At 35.0% G+C, this 16,951-nt stretch overlaps 1 protein-coding gene across 2 annotated transcripts in view; it reads left to right on the top strand.

Annotated features, from left to right (window-relative positions):
* Positions 1 to 1,073: 1,073 nt before the first annotated feature.
* plod2 (procollagen-lysine, 2-oxoglutarate 5-dioxygenase 2) overlaps positions 1,074 to 16,951 on the top strand; it is a 40,082-nt gene continuing 24,204 nt past the window's right edge. Inside the window, exon 1 of one of the 2 annotated variants that reach the window (XM_066708878.1) lies at positions 1,074 to 1,546. In XM_066708878.1, the coding sequence (XP_066564975.1) occupies positions 1,435 to 1,546 (112 nt within the window). In that variant the 5' untranslated portion in view covers positions 1,074 to 1,434. The remainder of the gene's footprint in view (positions 1,547 to 16,951) is intronic. The other variant, XM_066708879.1, reaches the window with a different exon arrangement.

Below are 16,951 nucleotides of genomic sequence, written 5' to 3'. Positions count from 1 at the left end.
AGGCAATCAAACCTATTTGTGCTATGTTTTCAGTGCGTTTTGATATTCCAGGCCTGTCATTCCACTTTTATGTTTTATATAAGGTTATTTTAATCAGCGTCTTGATATGCCACACATGTCATGTGGATAGATTATCTTGGCAAAGGAGAAATGCTCACTAACAGACATGTAAATACATTTGTGTACACAATTTGAGAAATTATATTTTTGTGTATATGGATACTTTCTGTGATCTTTCTTCTCAGCTTATGAAACATGGGACCAACACTTGACATGTTGCATTTATATTTTTGTCTTAATAAAAAATAAAAAATAAAATAAAACTGCAATGATTTAATTACAATCTGCTTTTGTTGAGAACAATTATATTACATAAGAAGCAATCCATAGTGAAAACATTGGGAAGTATGCCACTTTAAGTTGTTAATATATAATAATAATAATAATAATAATAATAATAATAATAATAATAATAATAATAATTGAAACAAACATAAGGGTTAAAGTAAAACGTGCAAAGTATCATAAGTCCTGGGGGAGATGTGTAATGAATAAAGTGTGTCCTGTTTGTACAGTACATACTGTAAAGATTTTATATTTGTCCATTCTCCGATAAAATGCATTCATCAATTAATACAAAGTACCTGTGTGCTGTGAAAATCACACTTAAACGCACAAATTTTACATCATCCATAGTGAACTGCCGATATTAATGTTAAATCGTGCACGTTTAAAAAGATTCATAGCCCTTTGCAAACTATTTAAATGTCTCTTTCCCCAGTCAAAGTGTTGCTATGCAGAACGGATACATGATCTGAAAATAACTGCCAGCTGGAGTTCTCAGATAACCATTCGGAGAGACAAGTGTCGTTTTTATGTGTTTAACACAAAAAAGCCAATCAGAGAACATCAAATGAAGACGGAGACATCCTTTGAAATGCAGGGAACATGCGAGTTTGTTCTCGTTATATTAGGTTTTAGGTTAAACTAAGGGGGAGAATAAACACAGCTGTTGGCAAGTGTAAACGTTTCTGTCGCTTTTTCACACTTTTTTTTTTTTTTGCACTGAATAGAAACAGCGTTATCTTTGTTTGTTTGTTTGTGACTGCGACTCATTCGTATAGAAGTGTCAAAGACAGTACGGTATCCATATAGAGTTGCAATTAAAGAACCACGCCTTCAGTGCTCTCCACTTTCTGAAATACAGTATTTATACCATCCCCCGGGGTTATTACTGTGCTGCTTTCTCTCAGGCTATCCTTTCAAGGAGTCAGTCCTGGGAAAAAGTGGAAGCCTGACCAACTTTTCTGAACTGCATTATCGCGAGAGACCCGGGCCCCTTCGCTGTCTGCTCTGAGATTCAATTCCTGCTGAGCTGAGACATAATAACGCAGTCATCTTATAACTTGTCCTTTCTTAGGGCAGTGTACGTGTATGAACGTAGCCATGGAGTACCTCCACCTTTTTTATTTAAGCGTTTTTGCAGTTTTAGGTATAATGCATTCAGTACAGTCCGCGGAAAAAGATCCAGAATCCATCCCAACAGGTGAGTTCAGTCTTCCTCACTAGGTCTTTTGCTGTCTATTTCTGTACCCCCCTTTTGCCTTGTGTATCTCAGCTTCTTCCCAGTTATTTCACGGAGATATTTCTGGTCGTCATCTGATAGAAGGTGGTCTATTGATATATATAAGGGGGATGTTATATTAAGGGGAACGTCGGTACATTACCCCCACCCCCCCCCCCCCTCCACACACACACACACACACATAAATAAATAAAATAAATAAGTTTTACAGTTGACCCCATCTAGTCGAATAACGGTTTTTAATGGTCACTGAACCAACTCAGCAAGGTATAACTATCATCATTATTGTGGTCTACCCCAGCTGAAACTACAGGACATATATAACATCAGGATTGAATTATGTCTCATTTGTTTGATGAGATTTTCTTTAGTTTTGATACAAGTTAACTTACAATTCAATGCAATTTGTATCTGCATTATTTGCATAGAATTTATTAATGACTTAAAACCTAGCGCATATTGCATGTTCGTATAATTGTATCCGAATGCAGGTCTGGTGTAAAAAAAAACTGAGTAAGAACGTCAGAGAACAAGGTCAGATATTTGGTTTCTTATGGTCAGTTGAAAAAGTTTGATATAAGTTAACAATCGTGAAAGTGTTCATTCAGAGTCGTTGGTTATGAGCAGAGTACCACTAGTGTATATGTATTCATATTTATAATTAATTGGAAACACTGACTGGACTAAGATCACTGTAAAGAACCAAGTGAAGGCGATTGGGATTAGATTAAATAAAACATATTCTGGATTGATTATAACCCCCACTAGAACTGGTAGCCAAGTCAGTGTTAAAACCTTTTTTTGGTGTAAGTAGATCACTTCGTTTATTTTTGTGCACAACGTAGTCTAGATATATGATACATTTTATACATTTCAACAATCTGAAGGGGGGTCATTATATTTGGTTTTAAAAATAACGAGACCCTTGGCGATCACAAATGGCTAGTTCCTGTTTCATTATTTTGTGTATGAATATTTGCATTCCTTTAGTGCCCCCCCCCCATATTTATTACATATTAATAATCACATTTGTGTAAATATTAATGTTTAATAGATTTAATATACTTTTTGCTGACTCCATACTATCTCATAAAAATAACTTTGATGACTTTAATAATATGCCCTTTATTTAATTTTGCATAGTAGCCAGTAAATGTTATGGCTGTTATGGTAAACAACAGCTACATGTTTGGGTTAGGAGATTTCAATATAGTTGTGCTATTTTTATTTAGTCAGTTTTCGAAGTTGGAGGCAAATTAATTATGTTTTCCTTTATCCTTTTAGTATACCATTGAAGAATTGTTTTGGGGGGTGGCAGAGGCTTAGATTTTGTCGCCTAAGTTTTAATTATTTTAAGCATTTCTCATGCCACAGTGTGTGTTAAATGTTTTCTGTTAAGTGTAGACATGAACGTTTAAAATGGATGAACTTTCTAAACATCTAAAAAGCCTTAACACCATGAGTAGTCCCAAGGGTGTCACAGATTTGCTTTCTCATTAACTTTGAATGATTTTAGTAGAACATAGCTCCATAGAAACATAGTGCAGCCTGTAAAATCCACTGCCAAACGTAAGTGAATCCATATGTGTCATATAAAGACACTACTTTCCATGACTCACTTCATTTTTGTAAATGTAAGTTTCAGCAGCAGACTGCTATAATGTAACCTTGTTGGCTCAGAAGAATAGCAGACTTGCCAGAAGTATATATTTTTGCCCTTATCTTTCATAATTTTTTCAGATGTTTATTACCAGCATTTGGAACATGCTAGTATAAATGTAACCACAAATAGCATACAACCATCATATGCAATTTTGGAGAAATGTATTTAAGTGGGTTGTAAATATTTTACTGTTTATGCTGTGAAATGTGTTGACTTTGACTTGTTCATGCTAACAATATCACAGCTTTTAATTTGTTTCATGTTTTATGTTTGTGCTACTAAAGATGTATACTAAGAAAATGTTGATCTGCAATGGTGTCTGCAGGTTAATTCCAACAGACATGGATTCAGGTGCCAAGTTTTTTCTCTGCATTTTCACAGATTAGCTAAATATATATTGATTGTGCTGTTTAAAGAAAACAGTCTTTGTCATCCATAGTAACGTAACCTATAATCTTTAAATACTAGGTACTCAACAGAGTTATAATTTATCAAAGTGGTATGTAATTTCTGGCAAACGTGCCATTTAAAAAATACTTTATAGAAAAATAAAAGTTTGTGTGTGTGTGTGTATGTGTGTTTGTGTGTGTATTAACAACAGGTGTTAAGCTCTTGTTGTGCATTCTTATTTATGAATAGGACAAAACCTTGTCATTTTAAATCAGTCTGTGTAACAGGGAATTTTTATTCACAATGTAGGCCTAAGCAATGCTGGCACCTAAAATGCTGTTTAATGTAAGAACAATCTCTTGCTTAAATCACATTTGCTTTGGTTATTGTGATTAGCTATTGAATTAATAACAAATTAAAATTGTAATATGTGCCTCCATTTAGTCCGGATTTAGATGATGAGTATTATGTTAGGGTCACACTACACTACACGATTTATGCAATCCAACTTGATTTTGAGAATGGTGGGCAGCTTTCACCTAATTTATGTCTTTTGTGTCGTGAAGGAGTGCACACTACAAGATCGTTTAAAGAGATACTTTGGTATTTTGGCATTTTAGCCTGATTGCTTACTCACCCAGAGTCATACGAATCATTTTTAAATTCTGTGCCTCCAGATTTGAATGTATCGTTTCGGTAAGCTAAAGTCACACTACAAAATGTTTAGCCCATGACGATAAGCAGCTTGGTCGGGGCAAATGCCCGCTATTGATAGTGTGGGGGCGGGTCCACGATATAATCACTTGCCCTCCGATCCAATCGTAAGCTAGTCGGAGCCCCTACAATTTTATTAGACATGTTTAATATCTATGACTTGATCGGCACCAATCGTGTAGGGTGATGTGATCATTAGCATAGCATATGTTTAATAAAATTGTAGGGGCTCTGACTAGATTACGATTGGATTGGAGGGCAAGCGATATCATTGCGGACACGCTCACACAACATGTTCATCGGTAGCGGGCAAGTGCCCCGACCAAGCCGCTTGTTGTCACGATCAGTGCAGATTTGTCGGGAAGGCCAAATCGCAGTAAAATTGGTGTAAAAATCGTGTAGTATGACCTTAGCTTTAAGATTAATTGGCTGTGTTCACCACTACTCAGCTTTTATCTTTCATCCTGTGCTGTTAATTGTGTTGTTTGAACTTTCCTGTAGAAAAGTCTTAATCAAATATTATTCATAATGCCATTAATTAGACTCAGAAGACAAAAGGAAAGTACTCCAAGAAAAAAATGTGTTTTTACATATGCCTATTATTATTAAGTACACTATATCTCCCACAAAACACAATGATACTTCGAAAATACATCCAGCTATTTGGATGTTGAAGAGATGGTTTTGGGATCTGGGCCTTGTATTTGTTAAGGGTGCCCTGGAGCTCCTACTCAGTCTACAGATTTAGTGAACAAGGATGACATAATTGTCTAGGTTATTAGACTCTGATATCCTGAAACGCATTTTCTTGAAAACTTAAATAGGTATCTTCTCTGTAAATTGTAAGTATGTTAAATGCTTAAAAAGACTACAGTTTATTTTTTTCTATTGGTGAAGATACATGGTTCAACCAACTTGCTATAATAAAGGGTATTTAAATGCATTGCAGTGTTCGATGCATGAGAAATGCAGTCACCGGTTTCACGTCACCAGGCACCGAAAACAGATTTAAATAAATCCTATTAGGGGGTTATTTTTAAGTATCAATGCATGAGGACTGTTATGCATCTTGTTTCTGCATTTAACATATTGTTTAGTCTTACCTTCTTTTAAATTATATCTATTGGTTTGTAAAAGTTTAAAGGTTTGACAAGTGATGATCCCCTAAATGCATACTCTGTAAAAGCAGCCACGCCATGGTTAGGACTAGTTTATTCAGTTTGTGTAATTTGTTTTGTTTTAGACTATAAACACATTATATGTTGTCATTATATTGGTATTATATTAAGTATTTCATTGTTAAGGACACAGAACCAGCTAGGATCCCCAGGAACTATTTGTAATTTATGTGGATTTATCTTAAATTTAGATAGGATACCTCCAGTTGTGTTTTTTTAGATTTGATGTTGAGTCCTTGGAAGCAGACAGTACATTGTCCCGTGGTAGGCACATCTTGTATTGCACTTTAATATTTGTTCCATTTTCTTTATTTGAAAGTTAACAATTACCTGTACTTCCAAAAGTTAAATCCCTGCTAACCCACAATGTTGCTACAACATTGTAGAATGTTGTGTGTTAACTGGGATGCTGCTCTTTGGCTAGAGACATGTAAATAAAAAAACACTACACGTGGGCCCTTGCAGATTCGGGCAATTCCCTTACATTACATTATCGTCATTTAGCAGATGCCCTTATTCAGGGCGACTTACATTCATACCCATTTATACAGCAGGGTATTTTTACTGGAGCAAGTGAAGTACCTTGCTCAAGGGTACAACAGTACTGCCCTACCTGGGATTTGAACCCACAAGCTTCCGGTTGTCCAGAGCCCTAACCATTACTCCACAGTGCTGCCTTACACTTGTACACTTTCATGTAAATGATCTCTTACTCTTTTAAAAAAGAATCGGTAATCAGAATACTCATTTGACAGGAGTAACTGTAACTGAAATACAGTTATCAAAATTCTGTAATCTGACTACGTAACGCCGCTACTTTACTTTCTGTTACTCCCCAATCCTGCCTATGTCAAATAGCATTTGCATATTCTAAACTAAAGTTTTAACAGTTTTTAAATATCTCACATTAACCCCATTCTGCCCAGACACCTAGTGAAGCAATGAGGAGACTTCCTACTGCGTTCAGGAGCTCAGCAACCAGTATTTCAACTGACCACTTCAGCATATGATCACATTTATCGTCTTTTTAAGTCTGTGCCAATACTAGAGAAACTGTAAAATTCTACATTTAAATTGCACATGACAACCTCTGCCCAGAACTTAAATTTGTTGATTCTAAGGTATTTTTAATGTAAAGCAAAACTTCCTATATTTTTATATAGGCTATGTATTACAAATATACATTTAGGCTAATTTGTGACACATAGTCATTATTTACATATCTAGGTATATTAAGCCTCACTTTTCCCAAACATTAATAAAATGGTGAATCTTTCACACTGTACAAAAGGAAATGATTCATCACAGTCTGACATATGAATAATAATTGAAAAAGCAGTTGAGGGGTCTGGGGTCATATTCTTAAATATTCAGTCTTATAATAGGTGGAATATGCTGTATGAGTTCTGGGAAGCAGTAGTGAGATGTTTGCCAACTGAAGCAATTGCCTACCGGAGAAAACACTGTCAGCACCCCCCCCCCACCCCCCTGCTCTCACAGGAGAAAACACTGACAGCAACCCCCCCCCTTGCTCTCACAGGAGAAAACACTGACCCCTCCTAGAATTGCCAATGTACATAGTACACTTATGTGATTTATTTGAAAACATTATAACATTAGAAGTGAATTTATAAATCTCCTCACCTTTCTGCTCTTGAGACAATTTGTAAAGGTTTTTTGTGTTTCTATAGCTTTTTGCCACATCCATTTCTATACCCAGCATTCAAGGTGTGTTACGGATGGTTTAGCATTGTGTTACTGTAAGAGAGATCAAACTGAGATTCACCAGTTGTTCTCTTGGTAAGTAGCTGCTGAGTTCAAATCATGTGAGTTCTTCTTTGTGGGCCTAGGCTTATTATTTAAATTTGATAATCTTCTTATAGGGAATAATTCATTAGACACAATACCAGGAGACAAGGAGTTAAACTAAGGCTGGGATTAAATCAAAACTTTGACCCACCCGCTAATAGAAAACTAGAGAACTGTACTCAGTTGCGGCTTCATTTTTAGTAAGATGCTACTTTCTTCTAATCATAAATGTAACTGCTATGATGTAGAGGTTTGTAGTTTGCTATTAGCGGGTGGGTCAAAGTTTTGATTTAATCCGCCCCTAAGATATAGACAAACAGTGACTGTTATTTGGTATCTGTTTAGCAGTTTAGAGTACTACAGTCCTTGTAGATACAATGTGTGCATGTAATTGAGTTATATGGTATGCTTCAGTTTAAACCCAGACAGTACTTCAAAAAAATCTTCTCCTAAGGCATCAGACATTTAATATGTGATGAAAAAAAAGGAAAGGGATATTTAAGCTTACCTCTCCAATCAAAGCTTGTGATTTATGTAATTTGGTCTCCTCTCTGGACTCCAGCTATTTATTTATTTTTTGTCTGTGTCTAGGGAATGCCACTAATCAGGCATGTTAACAAATTATCTTGAGGGCAGAAGAACACTGAAGAACAAGGTCACAAACTAATTAATACATTAAATACAATGTTAAATGTTTATGATACAACAAATGACTTGACAGAATTTTTTAATAATTTTTTTCTAGTTTATTATCCTTTTATTTCTCCTTACTGATTCTTCAATTGCTACATTATCTGAGCATCTGTTGTATTATAGTACATTTTGTAGTCACTAGACCTCCCCAAATTGAAACTCCACCTCACTGGTAACACAAGCACAGTAAGTTGTCATAAAGAATGTGTCATACTTTTATAAGGGTTACCGTAAGGTCTTCCAGATGACAAGATGAAAAACGAATGTGGCAACATTTGTATTATAATACAAGAACGATTATGGTGGAACATGTGCTGTACATGTGGAAGTTCAGCAATGGTAATCTTAGTAGTTGTGTTAACAATTCTCACACCAAAATAAACTGTAATTTGTCTTTTGGAGCAGCTTCCAATTGACTGTTCCTTTATCTGAACTATAATGTGGTATAACGTATGTCTTTTCCTATCAACCAAACAATTGCCATTGGTAAAGACATTAACTGTCCATTTACAAAATAAGGACAAAAAAAGGACTATTCGAATAATGCCTGAGCTTGGCAGCATGAATTAAATAAAATATTTTCTGGTTATTGGCTTTTGTATTTGGATAACAAACTGAAGATAATTTAGAGTATGAACACACAATGATTTGCATAAAGCTTGCAGTTAGCAGACAAAACTAATTTATGAACTGTTGGGGTGACAACTGTTTAGCAGAAGAAAACTAAAACTTGAAATTGTCAAATGTGCAATGTGATTGCATCATATCCTTACACAGAAGGAAATATAATTTCATAGGTAACTTTCATATCACCATTGTACAGCTCAAAACATATATAATTCCATACATATTACATGCCAGTTCATTGTTTTGGTTATCTGAATATGGAGTCAAACTTTAAGATTAAACTTATTATGATCTCTCAAGTGCTGAGCAAAGAAATGGCTTTTAAACATGGCTTCTCCACAATAGCAGTGGTTAACTTCTCCAAGTGCTGTATGATGAAAAAAGCATATCAAATATATGAATTTATCAAAGAAAAATACATTTATGTATTTTATACTTTTTGTGAGCATTTTAGTCCCAGTTCACAGAGCTTTGGTGTTTTCACTAGGAAGCAGCCAACAACCAGTAATCACCGCTCATTTATCTTAAGGTATACTGGTATTTTCATTCCAGAAGTAGGAATTTATCTTGTTGCAGCTGAGATTTGGTAATTGTAATTTTTAAAGGAATCTACCAAAGGGAATTTTACAATGGCAGAATCTTAATGCTTTATTAATGACTAATGATTAATGATTAATATATACACACACATGCACGCACACACCCACACACACATTATATATATATATATATATATATATATATATATATCAATGCCATGGGAGTGAAAACGTTTCAGTTTTATAGTTGGCACACTGAAAATGTAGCAGCAGAGCAGAGCACACAAGCCCTAAAGTAATCAAAAGCAATTTATATAAATTAAAGGAAGGTAAATTATTGAAATTTTTCAGAGGGGAAAATATCCAAAGGGTTAGATTCAGTTCAAAGCAGAAAACATTTGTTTCAATATGGAAGTTAAATTAACCCCATTTTATTTTGATTGGATTTTTCTGTATTTGCTTCAAAGGCCTGCAGGCAAGGAATTAATAGTAAAAACTACCATGTTTTTGAATTGGACATTAATTTCTTTCTAAGTTTGCGTAATAAAATCATTGTTTCTGTTTTGTTTTCAGTAGTAATATTGTATTTTAATGAGAACTTTGGTAATGAATCACCACAGGGCTGTAGAAATGAATCTCTGGCATTTATAGATCTTGATTGTTAATGGCAAGAAATGAGCAGAGGCAATCTGAATTAGAATGTAAATTAGGGATGGGCGACTGCTGAAATGTGTACATTGCCTAACCGGCAACACTAACTGTGAATGGTACTTTGTGAATGTAGTTCCGATAACAATGATGTAACTGTTCAAATATTTCAGACACAGACCAGACTCCCATACACCCATATTTCTTTGTTACTTATTCCCGGTAATAGTCGTCATCATGAATTTTTATGTTTGACAATTTCTTTAGGAAGAACTATGAGATATAATTAATGTAGTTGTGCCGTGAAAAAAACTTAAACTGAAATAAACAAACATTAAGGAGCAGTTCCATTTAAATTTGAAAGAAAGCAGTGTTCTGCTTTTCTCTTTGTATGCTGGGAAGCTTCTTGTGGGTGTTTTCAATAACTGGTCTGTTTTTCCTAGAGGGTATGTTGGTGTAAAGGAAAATAGTCTTAAATGTTATGTCCCGTCTGGATTTTAAATTTCCTTGTATTATTAAATTATGAGAGACAATTTGCTTAATTAATGTTGTTCAAGCAGAAACCTTGTTTATAATCTTCTACAATATATAACGGTAACTATAAAAGTTATAGACCTAGTCATTACTTGTTAATGATGTCATTCAACTTTTTTAGAATGTATTCCTGCATTGAAAGTATGTAATACTCTCTACAGCCCGCAGATGTTCTGCAAGGTTTCTGGAAGCTTGGTGTGTTTAATCAAGAATGGTTTCTTGCCACACACAAAAAGAAAACAAAAAATGTATATTTTAGTTCCAGACAGATTAAATAATGTATTTTTTTGTCCCTTATTTAGAACCTGAATTTGATCTCTAGAATTGCTACAATGAAAACACAAGCTGTTATGTATTTGCATATAGCTTTTTAAAGTTTTTTTTAGGTGTGCATCTGTTTTTATCGTTCTCTGGAACTACCAAGATGTTGTCAAAACCTGTTGTGTCTTCTAATGAATTGTTTATATGCAGCTTAAAAGATTTCCAAATGTGTGTTTTTGAGCATTGGCTAGGTTATATGTAGGGTTTGAGATCCAACACCAGATTCTGACTGCCTTCACAGACAGCCCTGAGAGCTCCTGAGCAGCACAATGCTAACAAGCGACAGACCTGAAAGACTCTAAGTGGGTGGGGATTATTGCACTTCTCAGAATCCATGGGAGTGATGTCACTGTAACAGGCTCATACACAATGAGTGTAGTTACAGGCAAAATAGAAATTGTAGTATGAGGAATATAGCCAACTCTTCAGAATATAGATAGTCTATCCACTGTATTGAGTACGTGCATGTTTTTAAGTGACTCCTTCCTAGTTCCTACCCATTGATGGGAGAGGGAGAATTAAATTAAAAACTGCACACACCTACTGGCAAGTAATGAGTCCAGGGAGACCTCTTGAAATGTTTCTTGCTTGGTGTAGCCAGTGTCTGTACTTTCATCCACAAGCATTAGGCCTAACAGCTAGAAAACTATTCTAAGAAGACACATTGTAAAAAATAAATACGAACAAATGCCACCCAGATGCGATGAACTGTATAAAAACCAGATGTGTAATTTATTCAGTTTCTACTTCAGTCAGTCACATAGTCTCTCTGATGTAATTAATTTTAGAAGCCTACCAGGAAGGGGTGGTATCTTTGATTGTTAAACAATTGTAGTTGTGCCACTGCTGTAAACAAAACAGATACACAATGCTAGTGGAAGCTTGTTGAGTCGTCTTGGTAAACACTTGGTATGAAGTTTTAGCCTGGTAGTAGTAGTTAGCCTGGTAATACTGATCGAATTATCTGTGTATGTAAGGCCAGTAATCCAAAATACTTTTTCAAACAAGTGCTTATACTAGTGGGAGCACAGCCATTGAGTCAGGACACTCACTGTCTTGTGAAAGTTTACCTAGACTATATTGCTTAGTACATTAAAGAAAAACATTTGACTTTAATGTCTGTCCCTCTTAGAGCAACATAACACACCATGAATGTGTGCACAGAATTCCACTGGAACTACTGACTGTTAACAGGGAACTGTCAAGTGTTTTTTTTTTTCTAACGAGACATTCATCCTCTAAAATTGCTGCAGACTAAAACTTTCCCCTGTAATCATGAGAAATGGTGTCTGATATCCAGTCCAGTTTAGCACCAGGAGGTAAAGTAATAATTTTCTACTTTAAGATGCATCGAGCAAAAACAGCACTTACTAAAACTGAACAGCAGTTATATCTGTTTAGAGTACCTTTTTTTCCCCAATGGGATTTAGTTTTATTTGAAGTGTGATTTCAGCTCTGGTTAAAACACAATGAAATTGTCAATGGCCAAAAGTATTAACATATAGGATATAGGTATATAACGTAAAGGACAATGTTTTTTTTTTTTTGGGAAGCACCATGGCAACGACCTACATTTCACCCAATCCTGTTTCTTCCTAAAAGTACAGTTCAAATTTGGTGTCATATTTCATGTTCAGTTAATTTTTTTCACCAGTTGTTAGTATATTAATGTAGCTGTTAAACTTACTGAACCCAGACAGAGAAGTTAAACCTCAGTTAATTCAATAAATCCATACTGCGATCTGATCTGTTAATGAGTTTGCAAGAACCTTATTTTGTCTGGTGCTGCTATAACAGCAGCTAAGTGACTAGGCCCCAGTGTTAGTGTTCATTATTCTTCAGAAAACAAAATGCTGTTTTATTATCAGAGTGAATTTGAACATCGCTGCCTTTTTTTGACTGGATTTGTCTTCCATGTGACCACCCACATTGTGGTCACAAAGGACAACACTGTCAAATATTTGTGTGCCATTTGTGTGCCCATGCCATTATGTTAAACAAAATTGGACTTCCTCATCATGGTTACCAGGTCTGTGCCTGCTATCATTGAAGAACGTGACCATTGTTTTACTGATATATTACGTTTAATTGGGTTGTGGTTATTTGTACTGAAGTTTTATAAACATCAACCAGAAGGACACAGTGGTCTTAACAGTAATTTATAGGTTTTTAGCCCTGATTAGACCTGTTTTCAATAGGCATGAAATGTTTTATTTTTTTATTTTACTACTGTGAGAAATTCATCCTTTTTCTTTGAGTTTTAAGTGGTGCTTTAAGATAGCATAATCTTGTAAATGTCCAATCTTTTAAACTCACCCATTCATAAACTTTATAGCAGGTTTGGGGAGAGAAAGGGAAAAGATCAGAAATCCTGTGTTTGAAGCTAGAGACTAAGAATCAGTAGTTGTTCCAAGTGAGAATCCTGGTTTTTACATATATAGTAAAATGACAAAATAGCAAGAGGAAGAAATATAGCAGATATATAGTTCTTTAAGCTATGCATTTGAAAATTATCACCACTTTGCCCAGTCAGTGCATTTTGAAGTGGTTAGGTTAGGTAACATGTGTGGGCCATTCATCTGCTTCTTGGTTCCACAGTACAGTGTGCATTTTCTAATTTTTTCCTTTTTAATGTTTCTGTCTTATTTTTAAGAGTGTGGGGAATTCATATAAAATGACAATAAAGCTTTGTGCTGAATTTGAAAGAAGAAAATAGTTTGCAGGGATGAAAGTCACAAATCAAATGACTTGGCCACAAGGGAGTTCTTAGACTCCTTTTCTGTATTATCGCTGGAACCCCATTTCACTGTGCTGATATATTAGATAACAGCCTTTGGGTAAGCATTACCAGCTGTGATTAATTTCAGACTTAGTTTTGTTTATTCTGAATGCTAGAAATATCAGACCTTTGCAAGGAACTTAAGTGGTTTTGTGAATTTGTTGTACTCCTCTAAAGAGCTAAAAATGGAAGGCATTTTTGAAGATTATCTGTAGGCAGCAATCACACAGTGTGTTTGCTGTGTGTTCCTTATTTGTGGGCAGTTACCTTTCAGTTGAAAGTAAATGGAAATTTAAATCACAGACAGAGGTATATAATTGATGACATCTGTCTGAGCTTAATGTTTTAGCCTTTGGGTTTTATTCATACAGCATTCAACCACACCAGTGTGTAATGAGGCTGGAATGCTCAGGCTTCAAGTGCACAGGGATTCCTTGATTTGATGGATGATATCATCATAGCATTTACAGTGCAACTGAGAAAATACAAGGCTGTTTAAAATAAAAATAGACAAGGTTTTATTTAACTACATCTTGTTTACGCTGAGGTGTAAACCAGGGCAGGAATGAATTTTCAGTGTCTAGAGTTTACAAAGGTTTTGTTTGTTTTTTCTTTATTTTTGTTACCTTGCATTTATTTGCTTTTGGTTATGTTGACATTGTCTGCACCTCTTGTATCTAAAGTGTATCACCAAGCCTGCTATTTACTCTGGAAGCAGTTGTTTTCCAAATGAGAAAAAGCCATAAAAAATATTAAAATCACCATCTGGAAATTGTATTTATTCATCAAAATACAGTGACTCTAGTTTTTATGTATTTTGGGGCAATACTGGGTTTGTTTTCTGGAGGGAAGTGAAAGACTTGGTAACCACGGTCTCGTAGTGTTTAATTGTCAGTACATTACTTTGTATGTCAGATTTACAGCCTGTAACATTTGGAACCTATTGCAAACCTATAATTTTTCTTTTAAATTCTTTCAATCTGGAATCTCCAAATCATGTTGATCAACATGGCTCACCACTAAATCTCCCATAACAACACGTGCAGCTAACAAGTATCTTCTGCAAACACTCTGCCAAGCCGCAATCTTCTCTCAGTGTAAACAGCAGAGCTATAACATTGCAGAGATGACAAATGCAAATATCACTGATAACACTACATAGCTTACAGACAGACAGTAAGGCACAGGAATTGCTGTCATGTGACAAGCTGAGGAAGCCTTGTCTGAATCAGGCACAGCCATGGTGGGCACTCTGCCTATTGTGTGCCGCCCTGATAGGGAATATTTCTCATTGTTGTCTATGACAGAGCTAGAACCGATGCTGTCTGGGAAATAGGACCTGTACTCTGAGTTGAGGCATTTACTGACATTTACATTTACCAAGCATTTCCAGTTCAGCCTGTGTTTAAAAATGTACTTTTCTGCAAACAGAAGCTATGTTTAATTTGGTGTACCTGTTAAGTGAACCTGTACTTTATTAGCAAGAAAACTGATTCCATAATTCACATTAAATTGAGTCATCCACTTTTTTTTTTTTTGCTGAGGTCACTGCCAAGACAACCATTGGCTTGATTTGGTTTTGCAATTCACTATATCATGAAGAAGTCTTCTGTGTCTGAAGAAACAATAAATGCATGAATGCAGATACAACTTTTGTCTCTGTTTAAAACTAAAGCTACAATAGGCTTACACTGACAGCTAAGTTAAATAAAAAGCAGAGTTGTTTATACTTGATGATATTGTCAGATATTTCAGCACCACATTTTCTTCATTCTGAAGCACTGGGGATTGACTGACAGAAAAACACTGCCTGGTTGCTGAATCCTTGTGTTAAAATGAGACAGTAACAGTGAGCTAAGCATAGGCTACCTCCAGCAGGGCCCCTTTCTGACATGGTAGCTGTTAGCTCTTCACTTCCAAAATTATATTTATAACCAGGAATTTATTTTTTACAAAGACAGAAAGAAAGTTTAGAGAGAATATACAAATACTTTCAGAGAAGGAGTGAAGGAAATCCATGCTTCAGAAAATGAACTATTACACCAACGTATTGAAACGATTGGTTCTAAGTATTTATTTTTTAATTCTTTTTAGTACAGAAAGTGAGGACCTGTGAGGACCACATTTCTGGCATGTTAGTTTATGTTTCTTATCTGTTACAGTACAGTACATGTTCCTAATTTGCATTGCAAAATTATTGGGTGTGCACAAATTAATATATGGCCAAGATTAAATCAAAACTTTAACCTGCCCATGAATCACAGATTACAAACCACAGTTAGTAGTAGAATATGTCTTCTGGTTATACAATCAATAGTGATTGGGTATAAGTTTATAGTTTGCTATTCACGGGTAGGTTTACTGAAAATTACTTGAAAATGCAGTAATGAATTACTGAAAATCTTGATTTAATGGTTTATAGTGTGTTTAATAACTATAGATAAACATAGATAAACCAGAGACTGACATTCACATGAATATTCATTCAAATATTAAATCTAATGACAATATTAATGTCTCACAAAATACATTGCAACATGAAGATATATCAAGAAGTGTATGCAATATTTAAAAATAATATGTTTATTGCCTTACCATCATGGTCCCATTAAAGCAGTTTCCAGTACACTGATTTTAATAAAGTAGTTGTTTTATCTGTATGTGAGTTTAATCCCTTGATACACAGCTCAGTAACAAGAATGCAATAATAATTCAACTTTACATCTTACTATGCATTTGTATATGGTTCTCAAGTTCTGAAGGAAGTCTCACTTCACAGCCAAGTGAAGTAGTGTACACACACAGCTTAAACTAAGTATGTCACCTTCACCGTGAAAGGAACTCACAAAAGAAAGTCCATTGGGCAAATGTTTCGACAAGGCGTGCATTTCAGTGCTTATTGGTTATTATTATTTACAGACTAGATTTCTTTCACTTCATGATATTGTATGCATGGATACACATTATTTATTCATTTATTTATTAATAAGATTGGTTTATGTTTTGCTACTGTAATGGAAAGGGGGATGAGAGCAATCTCTTATGTCTGATGCATTGTATTCACAGTGAGGTTTTTCCTTCACTTGAGATGACACTGGATATACACACATCTGTTTCTGGTTAAATTTGTAGCTGTAACCTATTATCACCTAATCCAAGTAATGTAGTCTAATTTCACTGATGGCACCAGTAATAAAAACAGAGCATTCAAACATCTAAATGCAAATCAAAGCATATCTGAAGTGAATACTTTAGGATATCAATAAACTGGATAACACTTAACACTTGCTATTTTATTAATCAGAATCAAAGTTTGTCTCTTACCAGGTGAAGTCAATGAAAAATTAACAAGTTATTCAAAACAGTTATCTGAGTCTGTTCTCATAATCCCAGCAATGATTTAAATTTTCCTTCATCCACTATTAATACAAACAACACAATGGTAAGCTTCAGTTTGTGTTTCATTTAGAA

This window comes from Amia ocellicauda, chromosome 7 (genome assembly GCF_036373705.1).
Source record: "Amia ocellicauda isolate fAmiCal2 chromosome 7, fAmiCal2.hap1, whole genome shotgun sequence".
Lineage (NCBI taxonomy): Eukaryota > Metazoa > Chordata > Actinopteri > Amiiformes > Amiidae > Amia > Amia ocellicauda.
Note: the sequence above shows the minus strand (reverse complement) of the source record. Positions and strands in the feature narration are given on the sequence as shown.